We start from the raw sequence: 20,362 nt of genomic DNA on the forward strand, positions 1-20,362 counted from the left end.
AATGCTCACTGCATAGATATTTATACTCTATGGTGCGGAATGTGAAATCAAATCTAGTATCGCAGTTCCAACGATAGTCGAACATCCTTGTCGATTCTGTCCTCAGTGCGTGCTATGCTCCTATCGAAGATGGGGAGGAGGTATTCAAACAAATGCGTATTCATGATATTGTTGATGGACGGAAATAAATAGTGACAGTCTGAAATACAACAATATTTTGCTGTTTTGAGATTATTTGATTTTTAATTGCTTTGATCTGAATACCGAGGATGATTTATTTAAGTTATATTGGCAGGAGTTTAATAACAAGTTGCAGCACAACTCGACATTGTATTCGTAGGTACGATTAATTCATATAGTAAGCATGATCAACTAATGATACTGCGTAGATAAACGAGAGAAAACATCACATAGCATTGTCCCAGTTGTAGGTGAGCATGTGTCACATTAACTTCTAACAATCAATGTTTTCGCAGATGCAGTCAGAAAACTACGACGTCACAGAAAGAAATTAATAAAATACGACGATATGCACTTTCGCGCTACATGCAATTTGTTCAAGGCTATGAGACGCTTTTGGAGAAGAAGTTCCCCGCGGCTCTACGTACGTACAGGATATTTACTGCCGGAATTAAGGATTTCTACAGAGACTTGATGTCATTCTTTCAGATCTCAATGCAGATACATACCGCTCTGAGAGATCGCGCACTTTTAAGTCGAGGTGAACTTGAATTGTATCACAAGATGAAGAAAGACATAGTGAAAGTTGCTCCAATGCTCTTTCTATCCGTTTTGCCTTTTACAAATTATATAGTTTTGCCAATGGTGTAAGTATATCATGTCTCTTGTTGCACTTGGTTGTCTGTCAGCATATTTTGTGTGAAGTCTTAACTCTGAACGGAAGTCCACATTAATTACTAGCTCTGAGTTATAACCAAGACTTTTGGAGTATTAATTTTGCTACAAAAAAAGCCGCCATGTGAATCAATTATTGTGTGTGAAATTTTGATAGTGGACGTATGAATGTGGGTACTGGAGTTTGCTTGTTTCCATTAGTATAGGCCTAATATATATGACATTTAGATACTTCCCTATGCACTTGATAGATATATTGTACATGCACAATCTGCAAATCACTAGGATTTTTGACAGGACATTTTCAAAGCTTATCTTGCAGGAAGTGTATTTAGGTTTCACACATATATCAGAATCATCCAGTACATGAAGAAGATAGGGGAATGGAGTGTTCAGCTGGGTGGTAGTGTCATCTGGCTCAATATTTTAATACCAACATACCTTGCAATCCTTCTAAGCTGCATCTGATGTTTTTAGCTGTTCGTCCTTTTATATCTACCCTCTACTCCATTCCTTGGTCATCCAATTGCACTGTTGGCTATGTTACATTAGCCATCCACTCCATGTATCTGCTCCTGATAGTAAATAGCAGTTCCCATAATACCTCAGTATATGAGGAGTACTTACTGAGTGCAGTGCAGTAAATTGCCAAAATATTCAGGCACTAACATGCCAGAGGAGACTCGAAATCAGTGCTGAAATAACATAGTAAGTTAACAGATTGTAGATCTTTTTAATGGTATGCATTGTTTGGACATTTCTGCATACTTTGCAAACTGGATTTCTGTGAATTGCTTTCCAGTCCAGAAAGAATTTAGAGGTCTGCCGCACGAGATTAAAATTAATGATGAATATTTTTCATTAATCAAAGCCACTTACCACCATCATTTCATCTTTCACTTCAGACATGTGGTACAGATTGACATGGTTACGTAAGTACCTTCATGTTCATTTGTAACATCATTGTGTCCACCCTTTAGCTATCGGGTCACTGTGGTGGGCTTTAATTGGAGCCTCTGATAGCCCCAAAAAATGTGCCGCCCCCCCTCCCCCCAAAAAAAAGGGGGGCATGAATGAGATGGTAAGTGTTACCAAAATTACCACTGGACCAGAAGCCATAAATTAGAAAAGGCGACTGATGTCCCACTAATGATGGCATCGCCCCAAAGTTTGTTGGTTGGTTGATTTGGGAGAGGGGTCCAAACAGCGAGGTCATTGGTCCCATCAGATAGGGAAGGAGATTAGCCGTGCCCTTTCAGGCATTTGCCTGAAGCGATTTATGAAAATCACTGGAAAACCTCTCCGTTAAGTCCTCAAGTATTTCACACTTATATAATGTTGGCAGCAAGTTAAGGTGACAAGTAGAAAAAACTTGCTGCTAGATGATTTTCATATTCCAGCAGAATGTAATTTTGTTCAGGATTCATGTGGAGGGCATAGGTGAGGCCAGTGTGTTAGCGTCCAGCAGAGTTTAGATCAGAGATGATTATTTTCATGGTGTCAGCACTTCTCAAAGCGTAACAGAAAAGGGAGGGGGGGGGGTGCCAACAGCTGGTTGTAAATACGCAATGAGAATGCAGCAGACAGACAGTATGTTTTGTGGCAGTAAGTTGTTTCAGTTGTGCCAGATATTGACTCGAACATGGAATGTGCAACATATTTGGAAAAGCAGCAGTCATAAGCCTAAAATTAATTGGAATGTTCTCCACAACTGTAAAAATTATTTTATGACATGTGATATACAGCTGAAATAAGTACTTTTTGAAGTATTCAGTAACTGTCATTGTTTTTCCTCATATGGCAACTCATGTTGATTTTGTCAGCTCACACAGTCTGTCACCTTCCCAACTTAACATAAACATTGAGTTGGACGGTTGATGTGTTTGTCACCAAAGCCTTCATTCCAAAAAGGCAGAGAAAATACCAAAGACATAGTGATGGCTGTTTTAAGTCCACCATTAAGAATATCAAGTAGTTCCATTTTTGGTGCTCAAAATATGTGGCCCCTTTTCTTATTGGTTATTTTAATCTGTATGAAAAGAATGCATTATTAATCTATGTATCTTATTGGAGGTGGAGTGCCCTGGCTAGCATTGGTCCTGTAGCCATTAATATCTAAAGATGCTGGAATTCTTATACTCACTTCTAAGCACATTTAAAATTACTCTTCAATACTTATTGTTAGTAATAAAACTAAGCTTCTGCTGAAATTTGATTTGTACTTTCACAGTGCAAGACACTGATGTTTTTCATATTGACTTTTTTTCCCAAAAAAAAGTTCAGAGTTGAATCATGCACTCTGGACTAATGTCATTCATCTAGCTCCTACCTTATGTAAAGCAATAAATTGGGAATTATTAAAAGGAAATTAAATGCATGTCCCATTATGTAGCCTACTCCTCCTACAAATTGTATGAATATCTTGATTCAAGAATTGAAAATTCATGTTATCTACAAGGCAATGAACTGTAAAGCTGTATGCCAAGTGTTAGTCTCAGGTGAAGACATAAGGCCTCTGCTGTCAGAAATGTGGTAGCTATTTCCTCTGAATAATACTAGTAGTCAAGTAAACTTTTAAATACAATATGGGAAATTCTGGCAAAATGTAAAAATTTACACCAAATAGCAGAATTGCTGAGTTGCAACAGGCACACAAAGATGAATGAAGGCTTCACTAGCTTTTGGAAGAATCTTTTTTTTCCCATGTCAAACTTCATTGGTTGAGATGGTATTTGATATTATTTCAGTGGTTACAAAACTGAATCAGATTTACAAAGAACTTGAGCCTGCTTATCAATGTGATGTTGCAACCCCTCTGGCCCAAATGCGTGCATCAGTTTAGTTGGCAAAGCTGTCATAAAGCCGTTGTATCCTATCTTAAAGTAAGCTGCCACACAGCTGCTCTAACTGGTCCTTGATAATCTGGATACTGGCACTGGGACCAAGTTGACATCTACGCTGGTCACACACATTCTGTCAGGGATGGATCTGGGGATTTTACAAGCCATGGGAATACCTCAGTATTGTGCAGACATCTCATACACACATTTGCTGTGTGTGGATGAGAATTGTCACGTCATGTTGAAAACAATACTGTTGCATGAGAAGTAACTCGTGAGGATTTAGTATCTGATGGTGATTTGTATTCCCTGTCTAGCCTTAGTATTCACAGGCAAAACATACACTGTTTTACGGATGCAGAATAGGATAGAAAAGATGATGCAGGCTCTCTCTTATGTACTGTGTGCTGTCAGAGTTCCCTCAGTCATTACCAGCTATGATCTGAAGTCATACCCAATAGCTCCCCATATCATGATGCCCGAGTATCACTGCTGTGTCTCTCCAGTACACTGGAAGAGTAGAACTTCTCCCAAGGCCATTGCCATACTCGTTGAGAATGGTCATCAGGGGTAATGCAGAACCACGATTCATCACTGAACAGAACGTGATGCCACTCATCAGCAGTACCACTCCAAACAGCAATTTGTGTTGTGGTGTTAATGGCAGCCTACACATGGGAACATAATTTACTAGTCCGTCTGCTGCTAGTGTCTGAGCTACGGTGCAGGGTAACACCCAGTGTTGTAGGAATCTATTACTTTTTCTCAGATGACAGGAACAGGTGTGAAGGGATTACAATGTGCTCAGTGTACAATATGGTGGTTCTCTTGTGATAGTCAGACAAGGTCGACCAGAACTGTGACAATGAATATGCCTGCCCATATGTTCCCATCTGGTCAGACATCAGGCCAATGATCCGAATGCCCCATAAATCTGGATATTGTACGATTCAACCAGCTGGCCAAGTAGAGATCCACAATGAAGTCCCTTCCAAACTTCATCAGGTGCTGATAACATCTACAAGCATGCAGTGTCTCCGTGTTCTTCAGTGATCACTCAACATATGACCCTGTTCATGAACCTTATATACCGTACTGGGCCTGGTAACAATACTAATGCTCTGTGGTAGCCGTTGTACCTGTTAAAGAGAATTGCAACTCTCATTTTCGTATCCACCCGTGACGTGTACATGTACAAAGTTATATTGCCATCTGACCATATCTTGTGGGTGCTTCACTTTTTTTGTCAGGCTTTTCATATCAAAAACTGCAAAATTACGAGAGATGGAATGACTGGATAAACCAGATGGTTTGATGTTCCCTATTGGCTTTGACCAGTGATGTCATATTATGCCCTAAGATGCTACACAAACATCAGTTCCATATGTCGAGCAATAATATAGCATGTAGCCATGGCATGAAAATATAAACATGAAATGCAGAATTGTACAAATTCATAAAAAAACATTGAAAATTAGGGAGAACCGCAGGAAATTGGGAGTTGGAGGAGGGGGGGGGGACTACAATCAAATATCAACTGCAGAATTATTAATCCAAAGTGGTTTTTTGGTATGAGTGCAAAATAGTGGATTTATTTGCATAATTGTGTGAGAGACAAGTGCAGTTGGCTTGTGGCTCATTGTCAATAACCTAGTGTCTGAATCTATTGTGGTTATTATTATTATTTTGCATGATATAAGGATTCCAACATCCTTCATTTTCCTATAACAATTGTACATTTTTCCTTCGCTTGGTCCAAGTTTTGGTGTGCCACTTTCACCTAGTGAAGAATCTCCTTCAAAGTTCTGAAAGTCTGAAGTTCTATCTTTTTTTTCTGTTTGATCTCCTGTAGTTGTGCTCATCAACAGTTGGCAAACATGTGCCCTCCTATCCTATTTCTTAAAATTTATTAGTTTGATACGTGCTTTTTTAGTATAAGTCGTAATCTCAGATGTATAGAATATCTAAGTGAAATATAAATTATTTCTGTCCATGTAATATCCATTTCACACTTGGCTGATGGTAACTAGTGATATAAAATTCATTGAAAATTTTGATGACACTTTGTTAGTACAAGTCATGTAATCTAAAATGTTTAGAATATCTAAGTGAAATATAAATTATTTCTGTCCATGTAATATCCATTTCACACTTGGCTGATGGTAACTAGTGATATAAAATTCATTGAGCATTTTGATGACATTGTCATCAGCATTGTACATCCTGGGCTTTACGTACAATTTATTTCCAGTGTTAAAATGTTTACTGAATGTCTAGATACCTGTTCCCTCGACAACTGCTGTGCTCTCATTTCTGGACCATTCAGCAGCGTGTGGAATTTGATGTTCATAATCTTCGGTCACGTTTATACCACTGTCGACCAGTGTTCCGAGCTTTGCAGGCACAGTTGGACAATATAGAAGATGAATCCTTACACAAACCGTGGGCAAGGATTTTAAGTTTAATAGGAAGTGGTGTGCATCCAAAAACCGAGGATATTGTGAAGTGCATTGACTTATTTAAAGGACACCCATACCACATCCTGTATCTCTATACTGGTCACGTTGTAAGTATTACAATTCATAGATTGTATCCTTATGTGAAATTAGGATAAGTTATGAAAGAAGTTGGTTAAAATTAGTAGCAGAACTACTGTTGGTACTGTTATTTGAGTTTATAAATTACACAATTTTACATTTAATGTAAACGGATAGATAAAACTTCTGCTCACTAAGCGGCAGCAGGGGAACACACCCACACAAAAGGATTTAGCTATTAAAAGCTTTTGGAGCCACTGGCTCATTCTTCTGGCAGAAGAGTTGAAGGGGAAGGAGGATGGGTGAAGGAAAAGGACTGGAGGGCTGTAGGAGAAGGGATACAGTTCAGAAAAGTCACCCAGAACCCCAGGTCAGGGGAGACTCACCAGATGGGATGAGAAGGAAAGACCGATTGTTGGAGACTGCACCGGATGAGGTTTGAAACCTGAGAGCTTAAAGGTGGAAGACAGGGTAATGTGCAAGACAGAGATTACTTCTAAAACATTGTGCAAGAGTTGATAAGACTGTAAAGCTAAGTACATTGTATATAACAGAGGTGGGAGGGGGACAGCAAAAAATAGACGAGTCAGAAAATGAAAGATGTAGGAAACTAAAATGGAGTGAAGAAAGGAGTAGTTACTGTGAATAAATGCTGAGACTGAAGGAATTAACATAAATTAAGGGTAGACGGGTGGCGAGAACCAAGGACATGTTGTGCTAGTTCCCACATGCAGAGTTCTGAGAAACAGGTGCCTGGGGGAAGAATCCAGATGGCGCGTGCAGTGAGACAGGCACCATTGTCATGACTGTCATGTACAGCATACTCTGCAACATGATATTGTGTGTTGCCTTTATATACCCCCTGCCTATGTCCATTCATCCTGACTGATAACTGGGTGGTAGTCCTGCCAATGTAAATGGCCAATCAGTGCTTACTTAACAGCTGGTATGTAATGTGTCATTTCAAAGGTGGCTGTATGGGAGGGAACATGTTGATTTCATCCTCACTGTAGCCAGCTACACACTTTCGTCCACATCAAGCCTACCAAGTAACAACATTACTTACATTTTGACAGTTGCATTCCTTTCCATGTCAAACGTTCCCTCCCATACAGCCTTGGCATTGAGGACAAATGTATTTGTTTGGATGCAGACTCTTTACAGCAATACACCACCACCCTCAATTCAGCCTTCACTGGACATAATTATCCCAGCAGCCTAGTTCAAAAGCAGATTTCCCGGGCCATCGCATCCAATCCTGGTACTGCTGATCCCTCCAGAAAACAACTTCGGAGCACACCACTTGTCACCTGGTATTATTCTGGTCTTTAATGTATCAATTAGCTACTTTGACAAGGCCATGACTTCCTAAAATTGTGCCCTGAAATGAGATGCATTCTGTCTGAGATTTTGCCCACCACGTCTGGAATAGCTTTTCGTTGCTCTCCCAATCTCTGCAACATCCTTGTCAGACCCTATGTTTCTTCTGCACCCATCTCCCTACTCTATGGCTTTGTACCCCTCTGACCATCCCCAGTGCAAGATTTGCCCTATGCAACCCCCCCTCCCCTACCACCATCTATTCCAGCCCTGTAACTGGCATAACATATACTATGAAAGGGAGAATCACCTGCGAAACAACACGTTACATACCAGCTGTTACGTAAACACTGTTCGGGCTTTTACATTGGCATGACTACCACCCAGTTGTCAGTCAGGATGAATGGGCGTATGCTGAAGGGCTACACAGCCAACACACAATATCTTGTTGCGGAGCATGCTGTACACAACAGCCATGACCACAGTGCTTGTTTCACCACACACGCCATCTGGATTCTTCCCCCAGACACCAGTTTCTCAGAACTCCGCAGGTGGGAACTAGCACTACATGTCCTTGGTTCTCGCCACCTGCCTGGCCTTATTTTGCGTTAATTCCTTGCGTTTCAGCATTTATTCACAGTAACTACTTCTTTCTTCACTCCATTTTAGTTTCCTACATCTTTCATTTTCTGACTCGTCTATTTTTTGCCGTACCCACTCTTATTAACTCATGCACGAAGTTTTAGTAGTATTCTCGTCTGGTGCAGTCCTCAACAATTGATCTTTCCTTCTCATCCTGTCCAGTGAGTCTTCCCTGGTCTGAAGTTCAGACTTTTCTGAACTGTACCTCTGTCTATACAGCTCTCCAGTCCTCTTCTTTGATCCCTCTTCCTTCCCCTTTAACTCTTCTGCCAGAAGGAGGGCCCACTGGCACTGAAAGCTTGTAATAGTTAAATCCTGTTGTGTGTGTGTGTGTTCCCCTAACGCCGCTTGGTGAATAGATTTTTTATCTATCTGTTTAAATTATATTATCAACAATTTTACATTTGTAAGATTAATTATGTTAAATTTCACGTTTGTGGGTACCGGTTAAGGATGCATTAGTAAAGCTTAAATGCAAGAAATTTTATGAGGGCCGTCCCCCCCCCCCCCCTCCCAAACCTCCAATAGACTATAAATAAAAGACAAGTTCATAGAAAACAATTATTTTTTACCAAAAGTTTTGTACACTTACTGTTACTCTTCAGGCATAATCACCAAAAAGATTGAGACATTTATCATACCTGTGGACGAGCTTTGCAATACCCTCTTCAAAAATGTTGCCGGCAATGACTGCAAATGAGTATTGACGTTTTGAAGATCTTCGTTGGTTTGAAAGTGCTGGCCTCCTAGCCGCGTCTTCAGTTCAGGGAAAAGGTGAAGTCGCTGGGAGCCAGGTCAGGGCTGTACAGAGGATGATAAAAAATGTCCCATTGAAAGTGTTCAAGGAGCCACTGGGTTGTGCCAGCAGTGTGTGGAGGAGCATTGTCATGGATCAACACAATTCCTGAAGTCAGCATTCCTCTTCGTTTGTTTTGAATAGTTCTCCACAAATGTCGTAAAGTTAAACAATAAGCAGCTGCATTGATAGTGGTTCTGGGCTGCATAAACTCTACAAGCAACACATCTTTTTGGTCCCAAAACATGGTAGCCATAACCTTTCTGTTGTTGAATGTTTGTTTGAATTTTTTTGGTTTGTTTGGTGAATTTGGATGCATCCATTGTTGTGATTGTCGTTTTGTTTCCGGTGTGTCGTATTGGATCCAAGATTCATCTCCAGTAACAGTTGATTTCAAAAAGTTCCCTCCTTAATCTTGATAACAATCAAGGAAATTTAAAGCTGACACCAATCATTGACTTTTGTGGGCGTCAGTCATCATTTTTGGAACCCAATGGGCACAAAGTTTTTTGTACGCTAAATGTTCAGTAACAATAGTGTGTACAACAGGTCTTGAAACTTCCGAAATTTCCATAGACAAAGCAGTTATGGTGAACATATAATTTTCCCTTACCATTCTGTCAACTCATTCAACAAGGTCAGCTGTAGTAACAGACTTGCGTCCTTCGCCCCGTCATCATGCACGTCATTTCGGCCATCTTTAAACTTTTGGCACCATTCACGCACACAACCATCAGTCATGAAGTTTTCACTGTACACTTGGCTCATTCTCCGATGAATTTCTGCTGCACTGTTCCCTTCTGGTTGCAGAAACCAAATTACACTTCGTAATTCACACTTGGCGGGAGCAAAAATGACGGCAGCCATATTTACGTGGCTGTAGTGCAATGCAGACTGATGCCTTGAGGTTGGCAATGGCGGAGTGTGTAGTGCGAGAATTGCGCAGTAGCCTACAGCACATGTCCACTTTCTGCCGCTTACGTAGCTTCTATACTAAGCAGTCAGAGGTTGAAGGGGGGGGGGGGGGAACCTGCCGTAGTGTAATGCCATGTTTATACTTCACAGCTACTTTCTGATGTTTCAAATTGATTGCCATGTAGTCTGTTCGATTTGCTGTAATAGTTTCTAATCGTCATCATTTAAAGATTTTGCGCCTACCAAAAAGTAAATTTGACTGGAGAACATTTCCAGGCTGTATTTTTTATGATGTTAAATTGTCACTAACTGTGAAGATTGTCTTAAAAATGTATTGACAAAGAGCCCCATCTAATGCAACAATTTATAATTGGTAGTGTAGTTCAAGTTGATCAACAGACATCCTAAGCCTTTTTTCAGGCAAGACTGGGCTTTGGCACTACATGAAAATAAAACATTTTATATCAACAGGTGTGAAAAAAACTTTGTTGCCAATGGATTCCACATAATCTGACTCCTGATCAAAAACAACACATTGATTGGTACAGAAAAACTCTTGGTGTTTTGAGCAGAACGTAAGCCTACGAGAGTCTGATGAATTCACAGTGCGGATAAGAAGATTGTTGTTAGGTTTTTTCCAAAATGGACCCTATTGGTGTTGTAGCATTAGAGTATAGATGTCCATTACTGACAAGTGGCACACAAACGTATATTTACTACAAATTTTTGATAAAGTTCACCCACAAGGCAAAAATTTCATGTCATGATGACAAATCGCTGCATGCAGCAAAACTAGAGACTTCTTAGCTGTATGCCCCAAAGGTCACCATACAAGCCGGACCTAGCAGCTTGTAGAAAAAATAATTTAAAATATTTGAAAAACTAATCTTGTTTGTTTTTGTAAAAAATTCACCCTTGTAAACGAGTGTTTTTATTTTAACTGCAATACACTATTTCAAGCAGACCTTTTCCAGCAAAATGGTGAAATACTTTGCTGTGTAAAGAATGGAGCAATGGCATATTGAAATGCCAGCTTGCAGCTCAACATTTTCATTTACACAGACTATAAGCTAAATGGTGTTTTGCAAGAACAAGACGCAAGGTTATAATTCGGGGGCCACGGCCAAATCCATATCTGCCGTTGTGATTTGAAATTTTATAGTGGTCTGATACATCAAGCATTCAAACACAACAGAAAATAGTATTCACACTAGCTTTTGAGCTCTTGCACTTTTTCTAATAAAAGTGTACACACAGACCCAAACATACACTCCCATGCCATGAGTGATACTGATTATAGATTACTGAAGGACATGGAAATGTATGTTCGGGTGTGTGAAAGTGCGTACTTTAGCTAATGTGAACACTGTTTTCTGTTGTGTGTTTCTGTACTTCACACCAGTCCACTAGAGGTGAGTTGTTGCCTTTCCCTTATTTTACATCTTGTTCCATCCAGGAATTTCCATTATTGTTATCATTTGAAGTTTTCTTTTGCTCTCTGTCACCCAAGACAAGCGTCACTCTGGTCATAACTTAGTCAGTGCCCAGAACCTTTAAAGTGAGTCTGAGTATATACAATGTTTTACATTCTTGTCAATCACTTATGACGGAATGAAGAAGAGGGTCCATACAGTATACTAATTTGTCTACTGTCTTACAGGTTTTGCTGATTTTTTTATTTGTTGCTGGGCTTTTGGAGAACTGAAATGGGACTTTTTTAAAACCTTGAAATTATCAAATTAGAATTCATGTTATAATGGTAGTAGAGGATGAGATAAGTTAAGTAACAAATATAAACCAATGCAGTAAAAAATTACTAAATATAGATTGAAGTTTCTCTTGCCCTTTACAGTCAGGCAGCTTAGATATGTTTGAAAGCAGTATGGTAACTCCAGTGATATACACAGAGGAGCCTACTGCCGAACTTAAAGAGTATTATGAACAAAATGTTATTTTATGTTGTGAAATGACGATGACAATAAAATCAGAGAAATTTAGCCCTAGACAGAGATTGTATGTTGAAGATATAATGATGTTTTGTGTGTAACTAGGCGATGGAATCAGAGATCGATTGAATTATCTTATAGTAACAAGTCACTAAATACCTGACATTCTTTGGACATGGAGCAGTCATATCCGGATCGACATTAAGGGACAAAATGATTTATTGACTTTAAAAGAAATCAATACTACACAATTGAAAATGATTGTTTCAGAAATGATAGGAAAAATTGTGTTCCTCCTGCACCAATGCTGCGTTTGGTCCATCAGTGTGATCATAATTTCTAGAGATAAAATGATTAACATTCAAATAATGAGGAGATGGAGATACTTAAGGATTATTTGTGTAAATAAGCACACTTCATATATAACACATTTTTTAATGCTACATACCTTTTTATATTACAGTTACAATAGCTGGTGCGTATTAACAAAAGCTTTGCACATCACAGGCAATACTTGAGATTAATGTCCTCTTGATGGTGCCTGCTTGTAATTAATTATATAAAACTATATGTTTTCTATTAATGATATGAATATAATAGAGGGAAACATTCCACGTGGGAAGAATATATCTAAAAACACAGATGATGTGACTTACCGAACGAAAGTGCTGGCAGGTCGATAGACACACAAACAAACACAAACATACACACGAATTTCAAGCTTTGGCAACAAACTGTTGCCTCATCAGGAAAGAGGGAAGGAGAGGGAAAGACGAAAGGATGTGGGTTTTAAGGGAGAGGGTAAGGAGTCATTCCAATCCCGGGAGCGGAAAGACTTACCTTAGGGGGAAAAAAAGGACAGGTATACACTCGCGCACGCACACACACACACGCGCACACACACACACACAAGCAGACATTTGTAAAGGCCAATGTCTGCTTGTATCTGTGTATGTGCGGATGGATGTGTGTGTGTGTGTGTGTGTGTGTGTGTGTGTGTGTGCGTGCGTGCGTGTGCGTGCGTGCGCGTGCGAGTGTATACCTGTCCTTTTTTCCCCCTAAGGTAAGTCTTCCCGCTCCCGGGATTGGAATGACTCCTTACCCTCTCCCTTGAAACCCACATCCTTTCGTCTTTCCCTCTCCTTCCCTCTTTCCTGATGAGGCAACAGTTTGTTGCAAAAGCTTGAATTTCGTGTGTATGTTTGTGTTTGTTTGTGTGTCTATCGACCTGCCAGCACTTTCGTTCGGTAAGTCACATCATCTGTGTTTTTAACTATATGTTTTCTGATTGAGAAGACAATTGGCACATTTACAGACTATTTCGCACAAATTATCAAATACAGATTGTGGATTGCAGCAAGTCCGTGTCCCTTTCATGGAATAGAAACAGTAACAGGTGACGTGCTCAAGGCCTCATTTGTCTTGAAACAACAGAATTCTTTTTATATCATTAATCGATGTGTGTACATAGAGATTTACAGCCGCCATGCAGGAGTGGCAAAGGTAAAGAATGATAGATTCTGTTGCTGCTATGCAATGCTTCATTCCTTTTACATTACAATTGTTGATAACTTCAGGCTATCAGGCATTTACTATTGAGCGTGTACTAATGTTTGAGAGGCGAAAATTACCTGTATTAAAAGATCTGCCAACAGTTGTTCATCTTGTGCACTATTTGCAAATGGAACTTGAGGAAGATGAAACAATAAGATACATAAAATATTCTGTCACTGTGTTGGGAGGTTTCAAGGAATTCTTCTTTTCAATGGCAGGTATGGTGAGGGGAGAGATCAAAAGGAACGAAATGGTTGATGCTGTTTAATTGACCAGAAATCAGTACACTTTATTAACTATGTTTACAGATCTTCCACATAATGCACTTGTGTTTAAATATTAACAATGCCTTTGACTCATAAGACAATGCATCTAAGGCTTAAAATCTACTTACAGTAAAAATGCAGAGTACAAGCTGTGTGACAAATGAATTCAGCGGCATTATTAGTAGTCATTTTTGTTTCTGTCGTATGTCATCTACTTGTCGGTCATGCTAGGCCCATCCATTGTTTTCCCTTGTGTAACGAGCCACCCTCACAATGTGGTTTTGGATCCAGACTGATGATCTCCCAAATATTAGTGGAATGTCCCCATCTTTTGATACTAGTATAGCCTTCCCAATTCCTTGTCTTAATATTAGCAGATGATTGTTGAAACTGGTCCTCAGTTTCCTTCGCGAAAGTGGTTTTTATTTTCAGTTATAATATTTTGCATTCCTCCTGGAGCAGGGTCAGGGTGGCCGTGGTTGGGGCCGAACAAACAAAGAAAATTATTTCATAGCTTTATTTTTTTGGTGTGATAATTAAAACTTTTGACTACCTGCCTTAATGGTCAGTACGTGCGGTGTTACCTCACTTGATCAGAAACGCAGGAGAGAATTTAGAAAGGGAATTGAATTAATGGAAGTTGTATACACTGTGAATTAGTGAAGCTTGGTGGCAGGAGCAGCAGGTGAGGCCAGGATTATCTATACAAAATCAAATAGGAATAATACAGAAGTAAGTCTTAACAGTGAGTAAGAAAATAGGAATGCAGGTAAGTTACTATAAACAGCATAGTGAATGCATTCTCATAGCCAAGGTAGCATTTTGTCTAATATCTGCCCAAGCTGTACAAGCTGATATTTCTATTTGCTCCACAAGTGATGAACAAAATAAAAGAATGTATGATGAGATAAATTAGGCAGATTGACTGTTCACAGAAGCTCGTGCACATTCAGTTTCTAGGCACCAAGGCTATGATATGAAAGTATAGCAGTCATGTTAAGGAGAAGTTTGTTTCTGTTGTTTTGGAACTATATATCTGAATCATACAATGAAGGCTTTCACGACCGTATGGTACTGTTGTTGATAATTCTTCCGGGTTATATGGCCGTGGTCCATGGAATTCTTCTATTCCTAACGTTTCGTCCAATACTATGTTGGACATCTTCAGAGGTATGGCTGGTCCTGCTGACAGTCAGTAGGACCAGCCATACCTGTACAAAATGTTAGGAATAGAAGAATTCCATGGACCACGGCCATATAAACCGGAAGTATATATCTGAATGATGCTTCATTGGTGTGTGTGTCAAACATAACAGTAATTACCTGCAATAACTCTATCAAATTTGTATGTTATTTGTAGGAACAGGCTGTCTGTATGTTCCTAGTTAAATGGAAAATCTGTGTGTAAAAGCAGGCCTTTACCCTTTGTGATTTGTTGTGTAGTCATGGAGATATGGGCAAACAATCTCCGTGCATATTAAAGCATCATGGTGCTCAAACCAACTTTCCAGTAATTCTTTATGGGGCTACTTGAAGAGCAGCAACATGCAAGACAATTCCTGCAAACATTTGGGAGTACCAGGATTTTCCAGACTGGGAATATGCATCTTTATGTAGTCTCATCTGATGGGCAGCAGCATCTAGAAACATATACTTTGGAGTGCTGCCAGAGATCTGTTGAAATTGTGTGGTAGTATTTTAGAGATACATACCGGATTTAGAACATACTACAGTGAGTCCTCTTGTACCTTTAAATTAGTGTACTGGTTATTAATAACAAATCCTTTGATTACGCTTGCATGTGTACAGAGCCCTCCACATTGAGTTCATATTCGTGAATGCATCATGCAGTTGACTGCCCGGCTGTTTCCTTATCTTCCTCCTTGCCACTGAGATTATTCAGTTATCAATAGCAAAATGTGGTATAATTGCTAAAGTTGAAGACCAATGGGTAGCTTCAAGAGATGAAATTAGTGAAGGTAGCGGAGGATGACATGTGTAAGGAATTAGAAGCATGTATGACTTGAGAAAAGACATATACCAGCTAGAGGAAAATTAAAGAAGAAAAGAGAAGCAACTGCAAGAGCTCAGATGGAAAACTAGCACTAAGCAATGAAGGGAAAGCTTAAAGATGGGAGTATACAGAGCTTCTATACAATGAGATGAACATGAGGCAGCATTATAGAAAAGGAAGAGGACATAGATGAGATGGTAGATACGATATGCAAGGACAATTTGATAGAGCAGTGAAAGACTTAAGTTGAAACAAGCCCTATGGAGTAGACGACATTCTGTCAGGAATACTGATAGCCTTGGGAGAGCCATCCATGGCAAAACTATTCCATCTGGTTTGCACGATGTATGAGCCAGGCAAAATATCCTCAGACTCCAAGAAGAATGTGAAAGAAAGCAGGTGTAGACAGGTGTGAATATTACCAGACCATCAGTTTCATAAGCCATGGTTGCAAAATACTAACACAAATTCTCTACAGAAAAATGGAAAAACTGGTAGAAGCCGGCCTCGGGGAATATTGGTTTGGATTCTGGGGTAGTGTAGGACCACACGAGGCAGTACTGACCCTGTGATCTCTATTAGAAGATAGGATAAGGAAAGGCAAACCTTACATTTATAACATTTGTAGAATTAAGAGAAAGCTTTTGATGGTGTTGAGTGGAATACTCTTTCTGAAATTTGAAGGGAGTAGGAGTAAAATGCAGGGAGTGAAAGGCTATTTACAACTTGCACAAAAACCAGATGGTAGTTACAAGAGTCGAGGGACATGAAAAGGAAGCAGTGGTTGACAAGGGAGTGAGACAGGGTTGTAGCCAATCACTCATGTTATTCAGTCTGCATTGAGCAAGCAGTAAAGGAAACCAAAGAAAAATTTGGAGTAGGAATTAAAGTTTAGGTAGAGCAAATAAAAACTTTGAGGTTTTGTGAGGACATTGTAATTTTGTCAGGAACAGCAAAAGACTTGGAGAGTGTCTTGAAAGGAGGATATAAGATCAATATCAACAAAAGTAAAACAAAGATAATGGAATGTAGTAGAATTAAACCAGGTGATGCTGAGGGAATTAGATTAGGAAATGAAACTCGTAAAGTAGCAGATGAGTTTTGTGACATGGGCAACAAAGTAACATGATGGCTGAAGTAGAGAGGATATAAAATGTAGACTGGCAATGGCAAGAAAAGTATTTCTGAAGCAGAAAATTTTCTTAACTTCAAATATAGATTTAAGTGTTAGGAAGCCTTTCCTGAAGGCGTATAACCTTATATGGAGGTGAAAAGTGGACAATAAACTGTTCAGACAAGAAGAGGATAGAAGCTTTTGAGATGTGGTGCTACAGAGGAATCCTGTAGATAGCTAGCCTGTAATTAATGAGAAAGTTCAATATAATTGGAGAAAAATTTTTGGCACAACTTGACCAAAAGAAGGGATTAGTTGATAGGACACATTCTGAGATGTCAAGGGATCACTAATTTATTATTAGAGGAAAGTGTGGAGTGGAAAGGGGGAGGGTGGTAAAAATCTTTCAAGGGATACCAAGAGATGAAAACACAGTAAGCAGATTCAGAATGATGTAGGTTGCAATAGTTATTTGAAGATGAAGAGCCTTGCGCAGGATAGAACAGCATGGAGAGCTGCATCAAAATTATGTTCAGCCCGAAAACTACAACAACAGTGTAACATTTAATATATTACAAATTTGCAATAAATATTAGCATTGTACTACCTCTACATGCTGGTCAGAAGATCTTTATTTATGGATTCATTCTCTAAGTCTCCAATCCAACTACTACTACACATCAGCTACACCTGTTTCTGTGTGGACTGAACCAGTGGGCAAACTAATTGTCTGTTGTTGGGTAACCTATAGTTAAATGTCAGACTCATGGTAAAAAGTTCTAAGAGTTGCCAAAAGTGAAAGTAGTAATTTTTAGGACTCACCAGGGACCCACTATAGCCTGATATTTTTTACCACACATTCCTTGAGAAGAGCAGCCAGTGCTGTTTTACAATTTTTTATTACACTCACTGAATCGAGCAGAAAATTAAGAAGAGGGTAGTTTCTAAACAGATTTCCATAATGTTCGAGACAAGAAACTAATTCTTTACCACACACATCCACGCGAGTTTTTGGGGGGAGGGTGCTTATCATAATTATTAGAATTGTTTCATTTGTTGAGTGTCTTTAAAAAAAAAAAAAAAAAAAAGGCAGTAGATAGATTCAGTTCACTGTTTTGTTCCAGAGACATCTTCTTAAAATGCATGGCATGCATGTTGGATGGCGACGCAGGTACCGGTTATCTGATCGAGCTCGAATCATACACGAAATGGATATGGCAATTTTGAGGGAAGGTGGAGTGAAAGCAATGAGCCATGACCAGCTGAGATGGGTATGATACTTGTATTTAAAAGTGTAACATACTGTGTTTTGTATCCAGAATCTTACTGAGTTGACTTTCAACAGGCTTGTTTCCTCCGTGGATTAAATCCTGTTAATGTGAAAGAAGATGATCTGATAGAATGGATAAATAACTGGATTGTAGTCTCAAAGCACGTGGATGAAAGCAGTTTGTCACTTTTGCTACATTGCCCTATTCTGCTGGCATACAATCAGCCCGGTAACTGGGCACTTATATATTGAGTCTCCATTTGAAATTTGGCTCTGTACCCTCTCAAATTTGGTATGTAAATTGACAGGCATTTCTTCAAATTTCCACTTTCTGATAAGTGAATGCTGAGACAGAGCCCAGGCAAGGTAGCTGATGCCATGTGGGATTTATTACAATGATCATTCTAACACTAATAATTTTATGGAAAAGCTTGAACAATCTGTGTTTATTTTTTCATCATACTGTATTATCGGAACTAATAAAGAATTTTGAAATTTCTGCTGACTGAAATTTATTTTACTCTTCCAAAGTGGTATTAATTGCCACGACAAAATGAAAGTGACATTATGAAAACAGTTTAAAAAAAAGCTTGTTGGTATGAGATTTGAAATATATGTATAAACAGTCAGTGTGTATTCCATAGTCATGGAAACCACAGCTTTAACCTTGTGAGCAGCATGTTATGTGACTTTCAAGCTTTGGTTTTGACAATATGCTGCACATAATAGTAACACATTTTTCATATTTTAATTAGGCATGTGTGTTGCTCAGTTCTATAATTTAAATTTTTGGATGCACAGATACAGCCAGCTCTTCAAAACAGAATTACATTCAAAGAGGCAGTGTTCTTTTCTTAAAAAAGTTCTTAAGAGAAAAAAAATGTACCCCTGTCCGAATTGCTGTATACTGAAAATGAAGTGTTTATTTTCCTTGTTTCTGCTCTTGGCACCAAACAAAATGACATAATTTATAAAGTTATAACTACTTATAGAGTGTGTAAATGAGTTTGTACTGGAAGTATCATCAGAAAGTGCATGGATTGGAGCTTCAAGTGACATTGTGGTCAATTAAGACTTATCACTGTCTCAAGTTGAGTGCAGACAGAGAAGAAATTGACTGCAGCCTGGTTGAATGTACCATTCTGACTAACACTTTCGCTGCGACATCGGTGCAGGTGCGCAACTGTCCAGTGCGGCCTGGCAACGTGCGAATGCGGGCCGATAACACTCTGAAAAGGCAGGTACTGTCATGAAACAGATTCGAAAGCTGTGCTTCCACGCTATAATCACTCTGCAGTTCTTCTGCAGCCTCTAAATGATAATCTCCGTGGTATGCCTAATCCTCACTACACAGAAAATCACTGTCTATTACATTAAGTAACTGTTCCTGTCAATTTAGCACTTTTCCTGCTTCTTTTCACATTGGAAGGTCCAGGTGTCTGTTCATTAGTCTTCATTACCAACAATATATGTTCGATAACTGACCACACAAAGGTGTACACGCTTTTATGCTAGCTTCGTCGCTGCAACTAGACTGCGTAATCTGGCAGAGAGTGCGGACACTTACGAGTGTCAGCCACACTGGCTTGTGGCTTGTTGTGACGCTTATAAGCGTCAGCCACAGCGAAAGTGTTAATCTGAAGTGATTTAGCACACCCGACCGCCAGTTTTCTAGTATAAGTGTAGTGCCTTAACCATCCACCAGCTTTGAAAACACACACAGTTGGGACTCGGTTGTTGCTATCGACAAGTTAATTGATTGCTGGTTTTAAAAAAAATCCGTTAAATGTAACAAAAGAAATACTGCCACATTCAATTTTGATTTCTACTAAATAAAATGGTCTATTTCTGTGACACTGTCAAACTGCAGAAAGTATTTCTTCTGATACCACAGTGATATTAGAAAAGATTTTCTACGGCACCTGTTATTGGGCAGATGTGCTGATGATCACTGCCTCCTGTCTGGTGCATATGGGATAATCTTCATTATTTTTAACCTGGTCCCATTCAAATGTATGATTCACATTTGAATTGCTGGTACTAGGTGTGCAAATATATACAATTCAGGTGAAAGATGAGGAAATAGCTAATATGGAATGTGGTGTCATTTTGAAATGGTGTTCCAGTATGGATTTAGTCTGCACATTCTGAAAATAAGGTTCAGAATTCCATAGTGTGGGTATTTCCATAAATTACAAAAGTTTACTTTACAACTTGACATTTCTTTAAAGCAGTTTCAATAACATGAAAATTTTCTCTGGAGGGGTCAGGTGCATTAAGCAGTTTTGACTAG

General features: G+C 39.2%; 1 protein-coding gene across 1 annotated transcript; it reads left to right on the forward strand.

Annotated features, from left to right (window-relative positions):
* The first annotated feature begins 95 nt into the window (after positions 1–95).
* On the forward strand, positions 96–18,568 carry LOC126259246 (LETM1 domain-containing protein 1). The gene is made up of 5 exons (XM_049955873.1): positions 96–340; positions 477–827; positions 5,973–6,261; positions 17,924–18,070; positions 18,145–18,568. The coding sequence occupies exons 1-5, from the start codon at positions 270–272 to the stop codon at positions 18,319–18,321; spliced, it is 1,035 nt and encodes a 344-aa protein (XP_049811830.1). The 5' UTR covers positions 96–269; the 3' UTR covers positions 18,322–18,568.
* The last annotated feature ends 1,794 nt before the right edge of the window (positions 18,569–20,362 follow it).

The sequence above is a fragment of the Schistocerca nitens genome, chromosome 5, assembly GCF_023898315.1.
Source record: "Schistocerca nitens isolate TAMUIC-IGC-003100 chromosome 5, iqSchNite1.1, whole genome shotgun sequence".
Lineage (NCBI taxonomy): Eukaryota > Metazoa > Arthropoda > Insecta > Orthoptera > Acrididae > Schistocerca > Schistocerca nitens.

What these genes read in the sequence shown, in the direction of transcription:
- LOC126259246 (XM_049955873.1), top strand. Translation starts at nt 270, where the DNA reads ATGATTTATTTAAGTTATATTGGCAGGAGTTTAATAACAAGTTGCAGC. An exon ending in ACTCGACATTGTATTCGTAG is followed by an intron (nt 341 to 476) that starts GTACGATTAATT and finishes ATGTTTTCGCAG; the next exon opens with ATGCAGTCAGAAAACTACGA. An exon ending in ATCTCTATACTGGTCACGTT is followed by an intron (nt 6,262 to 17,923) that starts GTAAGTATTACA and finishes GTTTTGTTCCAG; the next exon opens with AGACATCTTCTTAAAATGCA.